General features: G+C 36.5%; 2 protein-coding genes across 2 annotated transcripts; one reads left to right on the top strand and one right to left on the bottom strand.

The window, feature by feature from the left end:
- On the bottom strand, positions 2,363-4,019 carry LOC109711975 (tuliposide A-converting enzyme 2, chloroplastic-like). Its single transcript, XM_020235364.1, has 2 exons — positions 3,502-4,019; positions 2,363-3,028 (listed from the first exon to the last, which is right to left on the bottom strand). Exons 1-2 carry the CDS (start codon positions 3,935-3,937, stop codon positions 2,472-2,474), a joined length of 993 nt encoding a protein of 330 aa, XP_020090953.1. The 5' UTR covers positions 3,938-4,019; the 3' UTR covers positions 2,363-2,471.
- Positions 5,244-15,868, top strand: LOC109711974 (presequence protease 1, chloroplastic/mitochondrial-like). The gene is made up of 19 exons (XM_020235363.1): positions 5,244-5,647; positions 6,680-6,860; positions 7,629-7,803; positions 7,892-8,024; positions 8,172-8,242; positions 8,781-8,864; positions 9,471-9,561; positions 10,172-10,692; positions 11,072-11,236; positions 11,329-11,547; positions 11,858-11,985; positions 12,100-12,289; positions 12,651-12,734; positions 12,810-12,907; positions 14,187-14,451; positions 14,543-14,705; positions 14,881-15,061; positions 15,242-15,313; positions 15,477-15,868. The coding sequence occupies exons 1-19, from the start codon at positions 5,374-5,376 to the stop codon at positions 15,616-15,618; spliced, it is 3,237 nt and encodes a 1,078-aa protein (XP_020090952.1). The 5' UTR covers positions 5,244-5,373; the 3' UTR covers positions 15,619-15,868.

Below are 16,112 nucleotides of genomic sequence, written 5' to 3'. Positions count from 1 at the left end.
ATTTTCTAATCAAAATTTGAAGAATTTAGATTCTTCTACACCGTAAACTCCAACTCGTCATAATAGGCCATTGAAAATTGACAATTTTGAAAATATTTTGATCATAAAGTAAACGATGTCGAAAAAATATAAAAATTTATTTCTAAAAACTTTAAATACCTCTAGATCAGTGTTTTAACGGTGTGAGATCGTTGATTGAATGCCGAAGATCGAAAACAAAACACTATAGTACGGGAGCTCCGTAACTATATATATATATAATATATATCGTAGGTCTTTCCGTACTTTCGAAAGTATAGAGACTTCTATACTTGTAAGTTGTTTTCGATAATAGGATACCGATTGACTATCGGCTTCATTAAGAATAATTTTAATGTTATTGGAACTATTCTAGAAACCATATTTTATAATTTTCGACATATTTATCAAACGATCACAGGTCTCAAAATGACTATTTAATGGTCGATGTGGTACTTTTTAAGTTTAACAGTATAGAATTATCCAAATTATATAAAAATTTAATAGAATAATTACTCTTAACATCAAAAGTCAGAAAAATAACTTCCGATTTGAAATTTGAGTTCTTTATCACTATTTTTATGAGATTTTTAATTTCAGCCATTCATTGTGAGGCACCCATTCACTAGGCAAAAAAAGTCAAAAAATTATGAAATTAGTTTTTTAAATAGTTCCAATAGTAATAAATTATGTCTAACAAAACGCGGTCGTCAAATCAAATATTCTATCATCGACAAATAATTTACAAACACGAAAGTATTCGTATTTTTGAAAGTATAGGAGTATATTATATATATATTATATATATATATATATATATAATATATATATATATATATAATAATATATCTTATCTATACTATATATAAAACGTATAGAAATTCCGACATAACAAGACGGAATCTAAAAAAGGAATAAAATAATATTCCCTACAATGTTATTGATTAATTTGTTAAAAATATCTCAAATAAAAACGAACGGTTATAATCAATCTATTAAATCTCTACTATATTAAAAAGGAATATAAATAATATCCATACAAAAGGTTATGATTAATTTGTTAAAAATATCTCAAATAAAACGAACGGTTATGATCAATCGTATTAAATCTCTACTATATATAAAAATCTATTCTAATGTTATGATTAATTTGTTAAAAAAAATATCTCAAATAAGAACATGCATGATCAATTATTTAAAAAATAGTATTCATATCCATCTATAAATTCAATCCTACTAATGATTATAATCAATTTGTTAAAAAATATCTCAAATAAAAACAAATTGTTATGATCAATTTGTTAAAATATACGATTCCTATTTATCTATTTTATATTAAAATTAAAATTTGAGTTTAAATTATGAATTAAATATAATTTTGATATCAAATCTGAATTAATAATTAATTTTTTTATTACAGTGGATCAAAATTAAAATTTAAATTTTAAAGTAAATGTGAATTAAATTTTGATGCTTTTAGTTCAAAACACATATTTAAATTTGTATTAATAAAAAATCAAAAATATATAAAAATGTTCGATGTATATAAAAAAAAGAATATTGTAGGATATGTAAATATTTTCTAATAAAATATAACTTATTAAATTATAAATATAATTTTTATTGTAAGATTTTAAATATATATAATGTACAAATTTATATTGATTTAATAAATTATAATAATTGTTACGCGCATTTTCACGTAACATTCACTAGTATATATATATATATATATATATAGAGCAGGACTGCTGTGCTCTCAGGAGCACGGAGGCCTCCGTGCTCCTGAGCCGTTTTCGATGATGGAATTTTCGAATCGACGATCGGTTCCGTTAGACTTGATCTAGCGTATTTCAAGTTTCTAGAAAATAATTTTTGCGATTTTTTGATGTCATTTACCTAGCAATCGAAAGGATTCAAAATCAATAATTTTTAACAGCTGAAAATAAAAATCCTATAAAAAGTGGTGATATAGCACTAAAATTTTCAATCAGTAATATTGATTTTGTTGTAGATAATATGAAGAATTTTGTATCAAAATTTCATCTGATTTGAATACTTCTATACCGTTAAACTTGAAAACGGCATATATCAATCATCCAAAATTATTGATTTTGAATTCTTTCGATTACTAAGTAAATGATATAAAAAAATCGCAAAAATTATTTTCTAGAAACTTCAAATACCCTAAATCAAGTTTAACGGAGCCGATCGTCGATTCGAAAATTCCATCATCGAAAACGGCTCAGGAACACGGAGGCCTCCGTGCTCCTGAGAGCACAGCAGTCCTGCTATATATATATATATATATATATATATATATATAATTTTTTATACAGATAAATTGAAAAGTTTTCATCAAAATCAAACATGTGAAAGAGAACACTTACGCACACCAAATCACACGCTCGGAACATTTTTTTATTCATGCATGTAAAGCAGACCAAGTCAACTCAATCACTCCCGAAGAACTTAATCATGCGGTCCATCATCGCCAGCGCCTTCTCACTCCGCGGATCCTTGAGAAAAAACACATGCTCCTCCCCCTCCGTCTCCAGCAGCTCCGCCCTCCCTCCCCACCCGCTCTTCTTCACCGCCTCGTAGTACGCCTTCGCCCTCTCACTGAAGAAGTCGTGCTCCGCCACGCACACCATCGCCTTCTTGCACGGCAGCTCCCTCAGCCTCGCCGCATTTCCCGCCGCCACCGGATTGATCCTCGGATCGTCTGTGCCCTCCGTCGTCGATGTCCCCGCGAACACGTACTCCCACATCTTCTCCATCTTCCCCCGGAGCTCCGCGTCCGTCGGCTCCGACCCGACCGGCTCCTTCCCCCAGAAGTAGGCGTGGATCAGTATTATTCCTTCGATTTGCGCCCCCGAGCCCGCCCCGAGGCCCCGCAGCGCGGCGGTCACCGCCGTGTTGTGGACGATATTTGCGCCCGCGCTGTCGCCCGCCAGGAATATGCGGCCCATGTCGCTGTGCTCCGCGAGCCATGGCTCACCGCCGTCACCTGCCAAAAGTAAAATATTAAATAATATAAAATATTAAAATACTGCACTCTGATAGCTCGAGAACACAATTTAGAAGAAAATTCCGAACCATGGCAGGGGTTGAGAGAAATATTAAATATTCATTAAATTTTTAGTACGTACTTTTCATTTACTAGATCTGTTGGATTATTAGAAATTTTATTAGACTTGGGGACTAGCCAATGAAAGCACCCCAATTTCCGTAATTTACTAACACCAAATAACTTTAAGTGAACAAATCAAGAAATTGTATAGCAAAATAGAATTTTCGAAGGTAGTACTTGAGCTTAGAACAAGTTTGTAGTGCAAACGGGCTCCACATGTACTATTGCGCTCCTTCTAAATATGTCGTTTAATATGATATTAAAATTGAAACAGAAAATATTTAGATTAGATAGTGGAGTAAATTATACGGCGCGTCAAACTGTCTGAACTACAACGGTAGACTACGTACCTCTGCTGTTGTTAGACGCGACCCATTTGAGCGCGTCCCAGGAGTCGTCGTAGCCAGCGGGGAGCGGGTGCTCGGGCGCGAGGCGGTAGTCGACGGAGACGGCGAGCACCCGGGCCTTGGCGACGAGGGAATTGAGGTAGCTATGGTAGGTCGGGGAGGCGGCCGACTGGAGGAGGAAGCCGCCGCCGTGGTAGTAAACGAGGACGGGCATCTTCTTCTTCTCCTGCTCCGTCTTATCGGCGGTCAGATCGGGGAGATAAAGCCGGACGGAGACGCCGGTCGCAGCGTCGATGACGATGTCCTTAGAATTGACTCCTGTTGCTGAGTCCAAGCCTGCTGGAACGGTGTCGGTGCCGATGAGGCGCTCGAGGCGGCCGCTCTTGTAGATGCGTAGGTACGGGGGGAAGTCGACACGGATCTCGGAGTCCGGATCCATGGAGGAAGCTTGTTTGTTGGTGAAATGGTCGCATGCTAACGAAGCATAGAGCTTAATTATTTATAACACAAAACTATGCCTGATTTTATGCTTTCTCTCTTTAGTATCTTGTGCTTTAAAATGTGTCATTTTAATACTCTATAATTTTATTTTATTTTTTTATTATTTAGTACACTAATTTTTTTTATTATTGATAAATCATAGATAAAGTATCTAAATTTTTTATATATAATTAACGAAAAGTTAAAAAAAATTATAAAATACTAAATTGATAAATTTTAAACTATAGAGTACTAAAATAAAACAATAGGAAACCATATAAGTGCTATTTGAAGTTTATCTTTATTATTCAATTAATTTTTTTGGACAATAAGAATTAGAGGAGAATCTAGTTAGGGGCGCTGTACCGATAAGATGTAGATATTTTTTCTGACTTTTCTTGCTAGCTATCCAGCTCGGCTGCCGGTCCTTCCAAGCAAACCGGCCGCCGAGAAAGTCAAATGAGACGTTGAAGGCCTGCAGCACATATTCTGATTATATTTTAGGATAAACTTTAAATACCATATTTATAATTTTATATATATTTTTTTATTATTGCCAAACAAATATTTTGGACATAGAAATTGCAAGCTATCCACTGTTCTCTCTTCCACTCTGGTACGTAACAAATTTATTTTAAATAATAAAAAAATGACAACGACTCCAACAATGTCCAATTTTATTTAAAAAAAAAAAATTTCGGACATAAGAGTTTTATTTATGTAAATCTCGACAGGAAGTTTATAAGTAGCATTTCTTCATTTATACGACTCAACAGTGAGTTTCAATTGTAGGAGACATCATTGGCGGAGAAATCCAATCACATACATAAGTTTGGGCCAAACAAGGCTCTTTAGAGGATGTTTGGAAGCGGGAAATTAAAAAGGCCAAAGCTTGTGAGTTTTGCCAATTTGACTTTACTCTCCACCCAACTGAAGTTAGAAGACCAATCTTCCTACAATTATTATAAATAAATGAAAATTAAGATAATCTCACGATTTCCGAGACGTACGATTTTTTCGGAGGCGGGAATTTAAACTCCGAAACCCACAAAAATAAACAGGCCCTAATCTTTTAATCTCATGTTCCAGATGCTAATGTGTACACTACCTGGGCTACTATTGCTAAATGGGCCTTGACGATCGATCTAATGCTCGTATATTCGCAACCCGGCCCGTTAAACAACAAACGAAAAATATCATGCTCCTCCCTTGTGAGTTGTGGCCCTCCCTCTCTTCTTGTTGTACACGTTATAAACTCTTGTACGAGGGCTCTACTGCGAGCAGCGGCTGAGACCACACTACACATTCTCCCTCCTCCTCCGTTACCTCCTCGATAAACCTCTGGAGCTCTATCCCTCGTCTCCGACACTCCCCCGAAGCTCGGGGACGCCTCCAATGGAGAGGGTCGCGCTCCTCCGCTCCTTGTCGTGCTCCTCCACGGCGTGTCGCCGACTCCTCCGCCGCCCCAGCGCGAAGCTCCGCCTCTTCTCCTCCCGCCCCCATGGGCGCCGCCCCCACCATCTCCGCCCCTTATCCCCCTCCTCCTCCTCCTCCGCCGCTGCCGCGCTGCGTTGTTTCCCCTTCGTCTCCGTCCCTTATGATCGAACAAGAAGATCCTTCTCCGTGGCGCCCCAAGCCGTATCCACCTCACCCTCGCCCGTGTCTCGTGGTACAGATTCGATCAGATTAGGTTTTAGGACGAATCGCTTCTCCTAGAAGTTGTGCTTTGATGCTATTATTGCTTGTGAATTTTTTATCGTTATAGCTGTTTATGTGATATAGTAAGTGGCTTCTGCAGCTCTGCTGTTATGAGCTTATGGTGGTAATGAGGTTAGTGATAAAATGGTGGAATGTTAGTTTGCTATATATGTAACAATTCTGCAAGCATCCAGTATTGGGTTGTTTATCAACAGTGGCTTGTGGAACAGTATTTACAGAAGATGAGATATTGTATCATACACCCGATTGCCACATCCTTATAGTTGGTGATTACTATATTCCCATTTACGATAACTAATGCACTCGGGCAATTCGGTGACACTCAATGTTTGGCCCTACTCCAGGACTTGAGCTAGACACAAAAATGAAATTTTGGCAAATCAGGAGACAATCAATAAGCAATACGTCTGTATATTTATTAGGCGATATACATGTTCCATATATTGGGGATTTTTTAGCTTGCCAAGTAGTTGAGGCCTCGCGCTTAATCTCGTTTTGACCTTTGCTTATACAATATGGGAAAATCAATCAGGCTATCTCCATCATTCTGCAATCTATACTTCTGTTGCAAAGTCAGTTCATTTGGCTACATGTCAAGACTGTCTTGCACTCTATCCAAGAATTCAAAAACTTAAATGGGTTTAAAATTGATGATGTGGCTCACCTAGCTATATTTGTTGGAATAGTTACTATATCATTGTAACTATCATTAGTATTATGGGTATCATTATTACTTGACCTTTCAGTTAAGTTCATATAGTTGCTGGCTCTGATAGACTTATCTATCTCGCAGAGTTGTGTTATGAATCTAATAAATTTTGCTTTTTTTTTCTGCTATAGAGGGCAACAGATTTTTATTATTTGTTATTCTTCATCATGTAAGCAGAAATGATCTGAATCTTCTATTTTCTCAGTCAACCTTTTCTAGCTAAATGCTGATTTTGCTGCCTTTGTATCTGTTTATTTTTTGTGATATAAACAGATCTAGATGTTAGCCCTGAATATGCTGAGAAGCTTGGGTTCGAAAAAATATCTGAACAAACAATAGATGAGTGCAAATCAACTGCTGTGCTCTATAAGCATAAAAAGACTGGAGCAGAAGTATTGTCTGTATCCAATGATGACGAGAATAAAGTTTTTGGGATCGTCTTCCGTACTCCTCCGTAAGTACATAAATATTTTCTCCCCTTCATTGCTTTCTGCATTGCTTTTCTCAATTCAACTAATTTTGTTCTTTCTTGGATGTGTCTAGGAATTGATTTTGACTTGTTGTATGCAGGATGTTCAGACGACCTTGTTTACCCTACATTGCTGATTTTTCTGAAAAAAAAAGTCATTGTATGAAGCATATAAAAGTAATGGATTATTAGTTGGTGTCTTCTGAATATAAAGTAACTTTGTGTTTTTGGTTGTTTGTGCAGATTGTTAAAAGATACAGCATGACATTGCATGCTCAAATAGCCATGTGTCAGCACTTGCATAATTACTTAATAAGCCTTTCTTATTGTACTACTAGGAATCTATGGTTTGTTATACCACAAGTATTTTTACAGGGTCTGTTGTTTCATTAGAATTCGTAAAAAAAAATTAATTGAGAGAATGCCGAATTATTTGGTCATATGTGCAAATTTTTAAAAGATACATCATGGCATTGCATGCTCGAACAGCCATGCGTCAGCGCTTGCATGGTATACTTGATGAGCCTTTCTTTTTATATTTCTAGGAATCTATGGTTTGTCGTACTGCAATTATTTTTACAGGGTCTGTTGTTTCATTACAATTCGTAGAAAAAAGTAAATGAGAGAATGCTGCATACGGTGCATAATCCTGTTGTATGCGCTTGCTTATGATTTTGCAAAAAGATTATACTCCATTCGTCTCCATATGGTCACATTAATGCCTTTTTCCTGTTGAATTTTGTTGTGTTGCAGGAAAAATTCAACCGGCATACCTCACATTCTTGAACATAGTGTCTTGTGTGGATCAAGAAAATATCCCTTGAAAGAACCATTTGTTGAGCTGTTAAAGGGCAGTTTACACACTTTTCTAAATGCATTTACTTATCCAGATAGGACCTGCTATCCTGTTGCTTCAACGAATACCAAGGTATAGCCATGGGAAATCGTTGCTGTTGCTACAGTTGTTTGCCATATGATATTGCAAACATCTTATGAGTTTGTTCTTCAATTTTCAGGATTTCTACAACTTGGTCGATGTATATTTGGATGCTGTCTTCTTTCCAAAATGTGTTGAGGATTTCCAAATATTTCAACAGGAGGGTTGGCATTATGAGCTTAATGACCCTGCTGAAGATATATCTTACAAAGGTCAGACCATCTCGCTAAGCCAAAGCAGATTCATACCCTCTCTGTAGAAGATTCTTGAATTTGTTATTACCCATTATGCTTTGCCCCGGTTGTTGTCTAGAAGAGATCTTTCTGAACGAATTCTTCATGCTTTTCCAATCATTCCAGGTGTTGTATTCAATGAGATGAAAGGAGTGTACTCCCAACCTGATAACATACTGGGAAGGGTTGCCCAGCAGGCAAGTTCCTTGTTACATCATGTGTATAAATGATATTAAGCACTTCTGCAATGGTCATGATTATTAGATGTTATTTACTCATTATTACTATTGTTACTGAGTCATATTCAACATGCAACAGACATAGTAATATCCTTTCTTCCCTGGATATAATTTCTGAATAGATGATTCCACTCATGCTGACCTATTTTCAGCAGATCTAGCAAATTTTTTTATATTCAATTTTAGTAGTGCCGTACAATATCATGTACATGCTAACTGAAGAAGCATATTAAAGTTCGAAATTTGAATAATTGTTTTGATGTTTAAATCCTTTTTTATCTTTTTTAGTAGTCTAATAATGTATAAACGCGAGGAATGCTCTTGTCAGGTACTTGCCAGCTGACATTCTCAGCACCTGTTTGCTTCTAACATTTGCTGCCATATTGTTTATGTGTTGTCAATGTAGTGCCTGTATAGAATAATCTCTTTCTGGCCTTTCTATTGTAATCAGATATTTAGTTCACATTATTTATGTTTTCCCTCTAGTTCCTTGCAGGCCCTTTTTCCAGAAAATACTTACGGTGTCGACAGTGGTGGTGACCCAAAGGAAATCCCAAAGCTTACATTCGAAGAATTCAAGGTCTCCAATATGTTCATTGATTATTATTATTATTGTTGTTGTTTTTTTCAGAATTTGGTCTTCCCATAGTTAAATGCGTGATTCTTTGATTGCAAATATTAAAAAATGCATGATACATTTTATGCCTAAGCCTGTTAGAGAGCTGTCGAACAAATTAAATTTTGTGTACAATGGTTGGAAGCTTTGATGAAAAACCATCAGAAAAAGCATACCTTTAGTTTCCACGGATAAATGAATGTTTCAAGGCCTGTGCACAGAGTTGTAGGCCTTGGAGCAAACATTTTGAGTCATTCACCAATGATGTCTTATTTTGATTAATAAATGCGTCAACATAGTCTTTCTCTAAAATCAGCCTGTTTAAACAACATTGTTGTCTACTGAAACAGACAAGTGGTCTTATCAGCTTTCATAACAAATGCCTCAATCTGCTTCAACAACATTATTGATTGTGAACCTGTCGATAAACTTTTTCTAATATTTGTCATATCTCTTATATATGTGTTAATATACATGAAAATGCTGTTTCTTTGACCTAATCCAGTAGCATTCACTAGCTTGATATGGTTGTATTTGTAGTGATATGTCTATCCTGCAACTTTGTTTTAGGAGTTCCACCATAAGTATTATCATCCAAGCAATGCCAGGATATGGTTCTATGGAGATGATGACCCAAAAGAGCGGCTACGTATCTTAAGTGGTAATGACTAATGACTTCATATTATCATTCCTAATCTTTATGATGTTCTGCCAAATTAGTTGAATTTCTAAAGATACATGAAGTATTTATTTCATTTCATCATTAGAAGCTAGTACAAAATTCTAAGTGGGAGTTGGAGAATGAAGTATTTATGTACCCCTGTCAAAATAGCTATGCATGATCGGAGAATATTATCTTGGAAATGTGCCTAGGTAATGTGAGAGGCAGTCTTTTGATATGCTTTCGGACAGGAGGCCTACTAAAAATGTTCTAATTCAGTTTTTCTCCTTGTGAACCACAAAGTCAAGAGTGAAGTGTCAGACTCCCTGCTGCAAATTTTTTGACTGTAATCTCTCCTCCCAAGCTTGATTCTTTAGATCACTGATGTGAATAAATGTCTCTTTTCATGTTTCATTTTGTCTGGTTTCCTACTGTGAGAAACACAGCTACTATCTGTGGTCTGTGGACAACAATGACATCAGCGTCAAAGAAAATTTGTGTTAATAGATGAATGGTTTATATTACTAAAAATGACCTGTCTAAATTAAGAGATAGTACAAGATAATTTGGGTTTTAAAGTTTTCATTATCATCTTAGTTGTGTCATGCAGAATACCTTGACCAGTTCGAAGCGAGTCCTGCCCGTGATGAATCAAAGGTTCAATCACAAAAGCTGTTTAGGCAACCTTTGAGAATTGTTGAGAAATATCCTGCTGGTGAAGGTGGCGATGTGAAAAAGAAACACATGGTGTGCCTTAATTGGCTGCTGTCAGAAGAGCCCCTAGACATAGAAACTGAACTTACACTAGGTTTTCTGGATCATTTACTACTGGGTACACCTGCTTCTCCATTAAGAAGAATTCTTCTGGAAAGTGGTCTAGGAGATGCTATAGTTGGTGGTGGAGTTGAGGACGAACTCCTTCAACCCCAATTTAGTATTGGGCTGAAAGGTGTCTCTGAAGAGGATATTAACAAGGTGGAGGAATTGGTGATGGAAACATTGAAGAATTTGGCAGAAGAAGGCTTTTCTTCTGAAGCTGTGGAGGCATCCATGAACACTATCGAATTTTCCCTCAGGGAGAATAACACAGGATCATTCCCCCGTGGCCTATCTTTGATGCTGCGTTCCATCGTAGGGTCACTTTTCATTCTTACCTTTCGTTTTTGTGGCATATATACACCCCTATAAATGAGCAAAAAGCTCAAACATGCTGCAAAGTTGGCATTTGTGTTCGTGCACTGAAAACCTTGATTACTTGTGCACAGGCCCCTGAAGGGGGTTTATGTGTAAAAACACCATATATACCATTGGGAAGGGGATAAACGCAAGTATGTACACTTTTTGCTGACATGGCACACAAATACTAACCGGGAATTTATGCAATTTTGCATATTTTTGGGGTTATATATGCGAAAAGTCCCATTTTCTTCTCATTTGTGATGAAAATGTGCTGAATTTTTAGTTTTCGGGCCCGACCAAACTTAGTCATATATTCTTCTCGTTCTGGCAGGGCAAATGGATTTACGATATGGACCCTTTCGAGCCTCTAAGATATGAACAACCTTTGCAAAAGCTGAAAGCGCGCATTGCTGAAGAAGGTTCCAAAGCTGTATTTTCTCCTCTCATTGAGAAATTCATTTTAAACAACCCTCATCGTGTCACAGTAGAAATGCAGGTATGCAAAAAAGTCTTTTTTCGCTTTAGAATTTTACTCGAGAGAAAATTACCTTTGTTTTTGGGTAGTCTTTAAGAATTTTTAGTCTGCAGCCTGATCCAGATAAAGCATCGCAAGATGAGGCAGCTGAGAAAGAAATCCTTCAAAAAGTTAAAGTTAGTATGACACAAGAGGATCTTGCTGAGCTGGCACGTGCTACACAGGAACTCCGTTTAAAGCAAGAAACTCCTGATCCGCCTGAAGCCTTGAAATCTGTTCCCAGCCTTTCACTACAAGACATCCCCAAAAAACCTATTCATGTCCCCATAGAAGTATGTTCTGGCCCCTCCCAGTCATATCATAAATTCCATAAATATCACAATTTTTATTTGGATTAGGTGACTACACTCTAGCCACCCTAGCATTCACTTTTTATTAGCATAATTGAAGAGCCTTATAAAGTGGTTCCAAAGGTAGTGATTTCACTCGTGATTATTAGCTAATATTTCCATTCAGTAATGGTGGCGATATAAACAATGTATGTGGAATTGTTAATTAGCTTTTTCTGTAAGTGTATATTCTAAGCTTGCTTATCATTTGGTTTAGAGAATAGTAGGAAATTAGTATTGCTTCTTTTTGCAGATAGGGGAAATCAATGGAGTGAAGATTTTGCAACACGACCTCTTCACCAATGATGTCATCTACTCGGAAGTTGTATTTGATATGAGTTCGCTGAAGAAAGAACTTCTTAAGTTGGTGCCTTTGTTCTGGTGAGAGAAATGTTTTAATATGTTTTTGCCTTAGCTGACTGTAAAATTCCGGTTGTTTTGTTAAATTTTGTAACGTAGTTCTAATTTGAACTAACACTGGAGGCTTAATTCCAGTCAGTCTTTGCTGGAGATGGGTACAAAAGATATGGATTTTGTGCAGCTTAATCAACTAATTGGGAGAAAAACTGGAGGTATTTCAGTTTATCCCTTTGCATCATCCGTACGAGGAAAAGTAGAACCATGTACTCGTATTATTGCTCGTGGAAAGGCAATGGCAGAACGAGTGGAGGACCTGTTTAACCTGGTATTTACCATTATATTTAGTTCTGCAGTCAAATATTCACATTGCTTTCATCTAGCAGGCTTAATTAACTAATTGGTATAACATATTTGCATTTTATGCCTCTATACTTATTCATGTACAGCCCCTTTGTAAATGTTCTGTGATAGTTTAATCTTCAATAAGACAATAACAGCTAGTAATGTTCTCTATTGTTGTACATACTCAACCGTTACAAAATTTAAATTGTAAATGGTTGATTATGATGCTATATTGTGTACGAGACCTTATTCGAGTTATTACTTGTTCTGATGTATACTTAGCTTTAGTTAGCAGTTTCTCATGAGTTGCATTTTAACGGAACTGCTTATCCTGTTGGCTGCAGATTAACTGTGTTCTTCAAGAAGTTCAGTTTACTGATCAGCAACGATTTAAGCAGTTTGTTTCTCAAAGCAAAGCAAGAATGGAGGTAAGAAACCATTAACCTTTTGAATGTCGGGAAACTTATCATTGTAATGTTCTAAAAATATATTTATGTTTGCAGAGTCGATTAAGAGGCAGTGGCCATGGAATTGCAGCTGCTAGAATGGATGCCAAGTTAAATGTAGCAGGATGGATCTCCGAACAGATGGGTGGCCTCAGGTAAAATTATTTAACTTGTTCTGGACCTTGGAAGTACCCTGATTTGTCAGGAGCTGTTTTTCATTGGTGCAATATAGGTTGATTGTTTTTTCTTTTCTTTTTTTTGACATGTTAAAAGTTAACATAAGCTACATAAGATGATTTTGACCCAAAATATTGGCATTCTGTACTATATCCAAAATATTGGCATTCTGTATTATACATAAAGTTGAGATGCTAGCTTAACATTTTTGCACGTGCCTAACTCCACATCATTCTTTCAAATCTGTGCTTAGCAAGCCACTTTTCCTGGATGCACTTGTAAGGTGACAAGTGTGCAGGTTTATTCGGAATCCATTCTCCACCTTTTGATTTTAGTTTAATAGAACTCTAGATTAATATAATCTCATATAGACTTTTATGTTAATCTAATCTTAATCAACAGAATCTTCCAAACCTTTTGCCTGACATTTCCATTTTCTTAGTTTATCTTGTGATTCAAATTTTGTTGTGTCAAAAAAGATGAAGCAAGGATCCTCGTGCCAGTGGTACACCAGTAGCACGTTGGCACACATTGGCTCAGGCTTTTTTAGTAAATTTTTAAGAAAAAAATAGCATTTTAGAGTGTTTTAATATCTCTAATGGATATAATAATTTTATGTATTATATCTTACACAATTTAGTAAGTACATGTATGAAACCAAAACCGAAGTCATAATTGGATAAAATTTTATAAAAAACACTATCATGGGTAATTCACTAGATATAAAATGATAAAAGAAATTGGAGAAAATCTTCTCCTTTTTTTTTCCAGTAGAAGTTGGTCTTATTATGCGATGGAACTTATTAATTGCTCCAAATCTTAGTAGATTTGTAAGATTCATCGTATTAAGTATGAAAGAACCTTTGTAAAACGTTTACATAAAAAAAACTCAAAAAGCTTCAAAAATTGGAAAAAAATGTTGATACGGTGTTGGCATGACTGCTTCTTCATGCCAACACAGCCTCAGTATGGTATGGCACGGCGTGGCACGGCAGCATGGTGGCACCAAGTGCCACGAGCGGCACAGGCAATCGTTGAGATGAAGTAAAATCAAAATATAGGATTTTAATGCTCTACCCTTTCATTGATATAATGATGTGTGCAAAATCTGCATTAATACACTATTTAGTGCATAGCTGCTAGAATATAGGAATACCTCTTTAGGTGTTATCAACTAACATAATTTACTTTTCAGCCACTGTTATTATGTTAACAGTCGCTTTTCTTTTTCTTTTTTCTTTTTTGGTATTTTGCTAGTTATTTGGAATTTTTACAAGATCTTGAAAAGAAAGTAGATCAAGATTGGGACAAAATTTCTCTTGCACTCGAGGAGATAAGAAAGTCCCTGCTCTCAAAGGAAGGCTGCTTAGTCAACATCACTACCGATGCAAAAAATCTTACTAAATCAACTAAGTATATTGAAAAATTTCTTGATTCACTCCCAAATGCTTCAGCAGCTGGTATTGACTCCTGGCCGGCCCTACTCTCTCCAGTAAATGAGGCCATAGTTATCCCTACTCAGGTCCTAATCAGATCTTTGATGTTAAATTGCGTCAAATCATAACTTCCGTTGATTCCATTCAAGCATCATAATGTTCCTTTCATGTTTGCAGGTTAACTACGTTGGGAAAGCTGCTAATATATATGAGACGGGATATCAGCTCGGTGGAAGTGCTTATGTCATTTCCAAGTACATTGGTAACACATGGTTATGGGACCGGGTCCGAGTTAGTGGTGGTGCTTATGGAGGGTTTTGTGATTTTGATACCCATTCAGGTGCATACCAGCTCACTCTAATGTTAACTTATCTATTGGCCTTGGATAGCTGGATTCAATTGAAAATTTGAAATTACATGTATTATAAGAATCTACTTCCTATTCTAGTGTTCGGCAATCCTATACTGTTGGCGCATTTACTCAAGTCCGACTACTAATTCCATTCCTTTGGCAGGAGTATTCTCCTACTTGTCCTATCGTGATCCAAACTTATTGAAGACATTAGACATCTATGATGGGACGGCCAACTTTCTGAGGGAACTAGAAATGGATGATGATACTCTCACAAAAGCCATTATCGGTACAATAGGAGATGTTGATGCATATCAGCTGCCAGATGCAAAGGGTTATAGCAGGTATGGGGTGGCAATTCCATCAATTTTTTGTATGAAGTCTTTTCTTTTGTTAGACCCCTTGGCCGCTGATATGCTCATTTTGTTCTTATTATACTCTATGCCCGTGTGTTTGTAACTTCCGTTATTTTTTTGTAATTTGAATGGTGCTGTTTAATACCAACGTCTTTTCTCTGTCATCAGTCTACTGCGCTATTTGCTGGGTGTCACTGAGGAGGAACGTGAAAAGAGGCGCGAAGAAATTCTATCAACCAGGTAAGCGGCTTTAGCTCAAATGTCCTGCTTTTTCTTGGGGATTTGTTTTAAACTATTACGATCATTGAAATAGCGTGTTAAAACTTTCATACTGAATCATCCAGTATCCAGTAAATTCAATATTCATTTCTTTCAATGGCTCCCCTTCTGCTTTGTGGAACAGTTTAAAGGATTTCAAGGAGTTTGCTGATGTGGTTGAGTCGGTCAAGAACAATGGGGCGGTGGTTGCTGTTGCATCTCCTGAAGATGTTGCTGCAGCGAACGCGGAGAGACCTGGATTTTTTGAAGTTAAGAAAGCCCTTTGAAGTTCTGGAGCATATAGCAGTTTTTATTTGGACTTTTGCAAGCTGAAATTCCAATCAACGTTATTTACGTTGAAATGGTCTTCAACTATCTTTGCCCATAATACATAATTTAAGGCTGACAAAAGTTAGATCTTCCTTAGAATGAAGACAACACCTTTTTGATTCATAATTCTGAGCAAAATTGTACAATCAGACAGAAATTGTAACATTGTATTCTTATAAAAGCATCTTATTGTTTTCCATGTTTAAATTTTGTTAGGTATGTTGATGGGTGATGCTATATAAAAATGTTTATAATAGGACAACGAGACTGGAGATCTATTTCCAGAAATGCTCGTATAGGAATGTACAGCACAAGCCAGCAAGCAAGAAAAGCTTATAGCATGCGAGTTTTACGAGCTGTCACAACCAAGTATTTCTGGTCAGAAGTGCACAAAAATATTACAAACTGACCTAGAATGCTTTAGAAGCACCGGCCTGCTGATAATTCTGCA

This window comes from Ananas comosus, linkage group 6 (assembly GCF_001540865.1).
Source record: "Ananas comosus cultivar F153 linkage group 6, ASM154086v1, whole genome shotgun sequence".
NCBI lineage: Eukaryota > Viridiplantae > Streptophyta > Magnoliopsida > Poales > Bromeliaceae > Ananas > Ananas comosus.
Note: the sequence above shows the minus strand (reverse complement) of the source record. Positions and strands in the feature narration are given on the sequence as shown.

Excerpts from the sequence above, each read along its gene's own strand:
- LOC109711975 (XM_020235364.1), bottom strand. The coding sequence starts at position 3,937 with ATGGATCCGGACTCCGAGATCCGTGTCGACTTCCCCCCGTACCTACGC. Across the intron at positions 3,029-3,501 it reads CGCGTCTAACAACAGCAGAG|GTGACGGCGGTGAGCCATGG; the intron begins GTACGTAGTCTA and ends TACTTTTGGCAG.
- LOC109711974 (XM_020235363.1), top strand. The coding sequence starts at position 5,374 with ATGGAGAGGGTCGCGCTCCTCCGCTCCTTGTCGTGCTCCTCCACGGCG. Across the intron at positions 8,865-9,470 it reads TTACATTCGAAGAATTCAAG|GAGTTCCACCATAAGTATTA; the intron begins GTCTCCAATATG and ends ACTTTGTTTTAG. Across the intron at positions 11,548-11,857 it reads CTATTCATGTCCCCATAGAA|ATAGGGGAAATCAATGGAGT; the intron begins GTATGTTCTGGC and ends TTCTTTTTGCAG.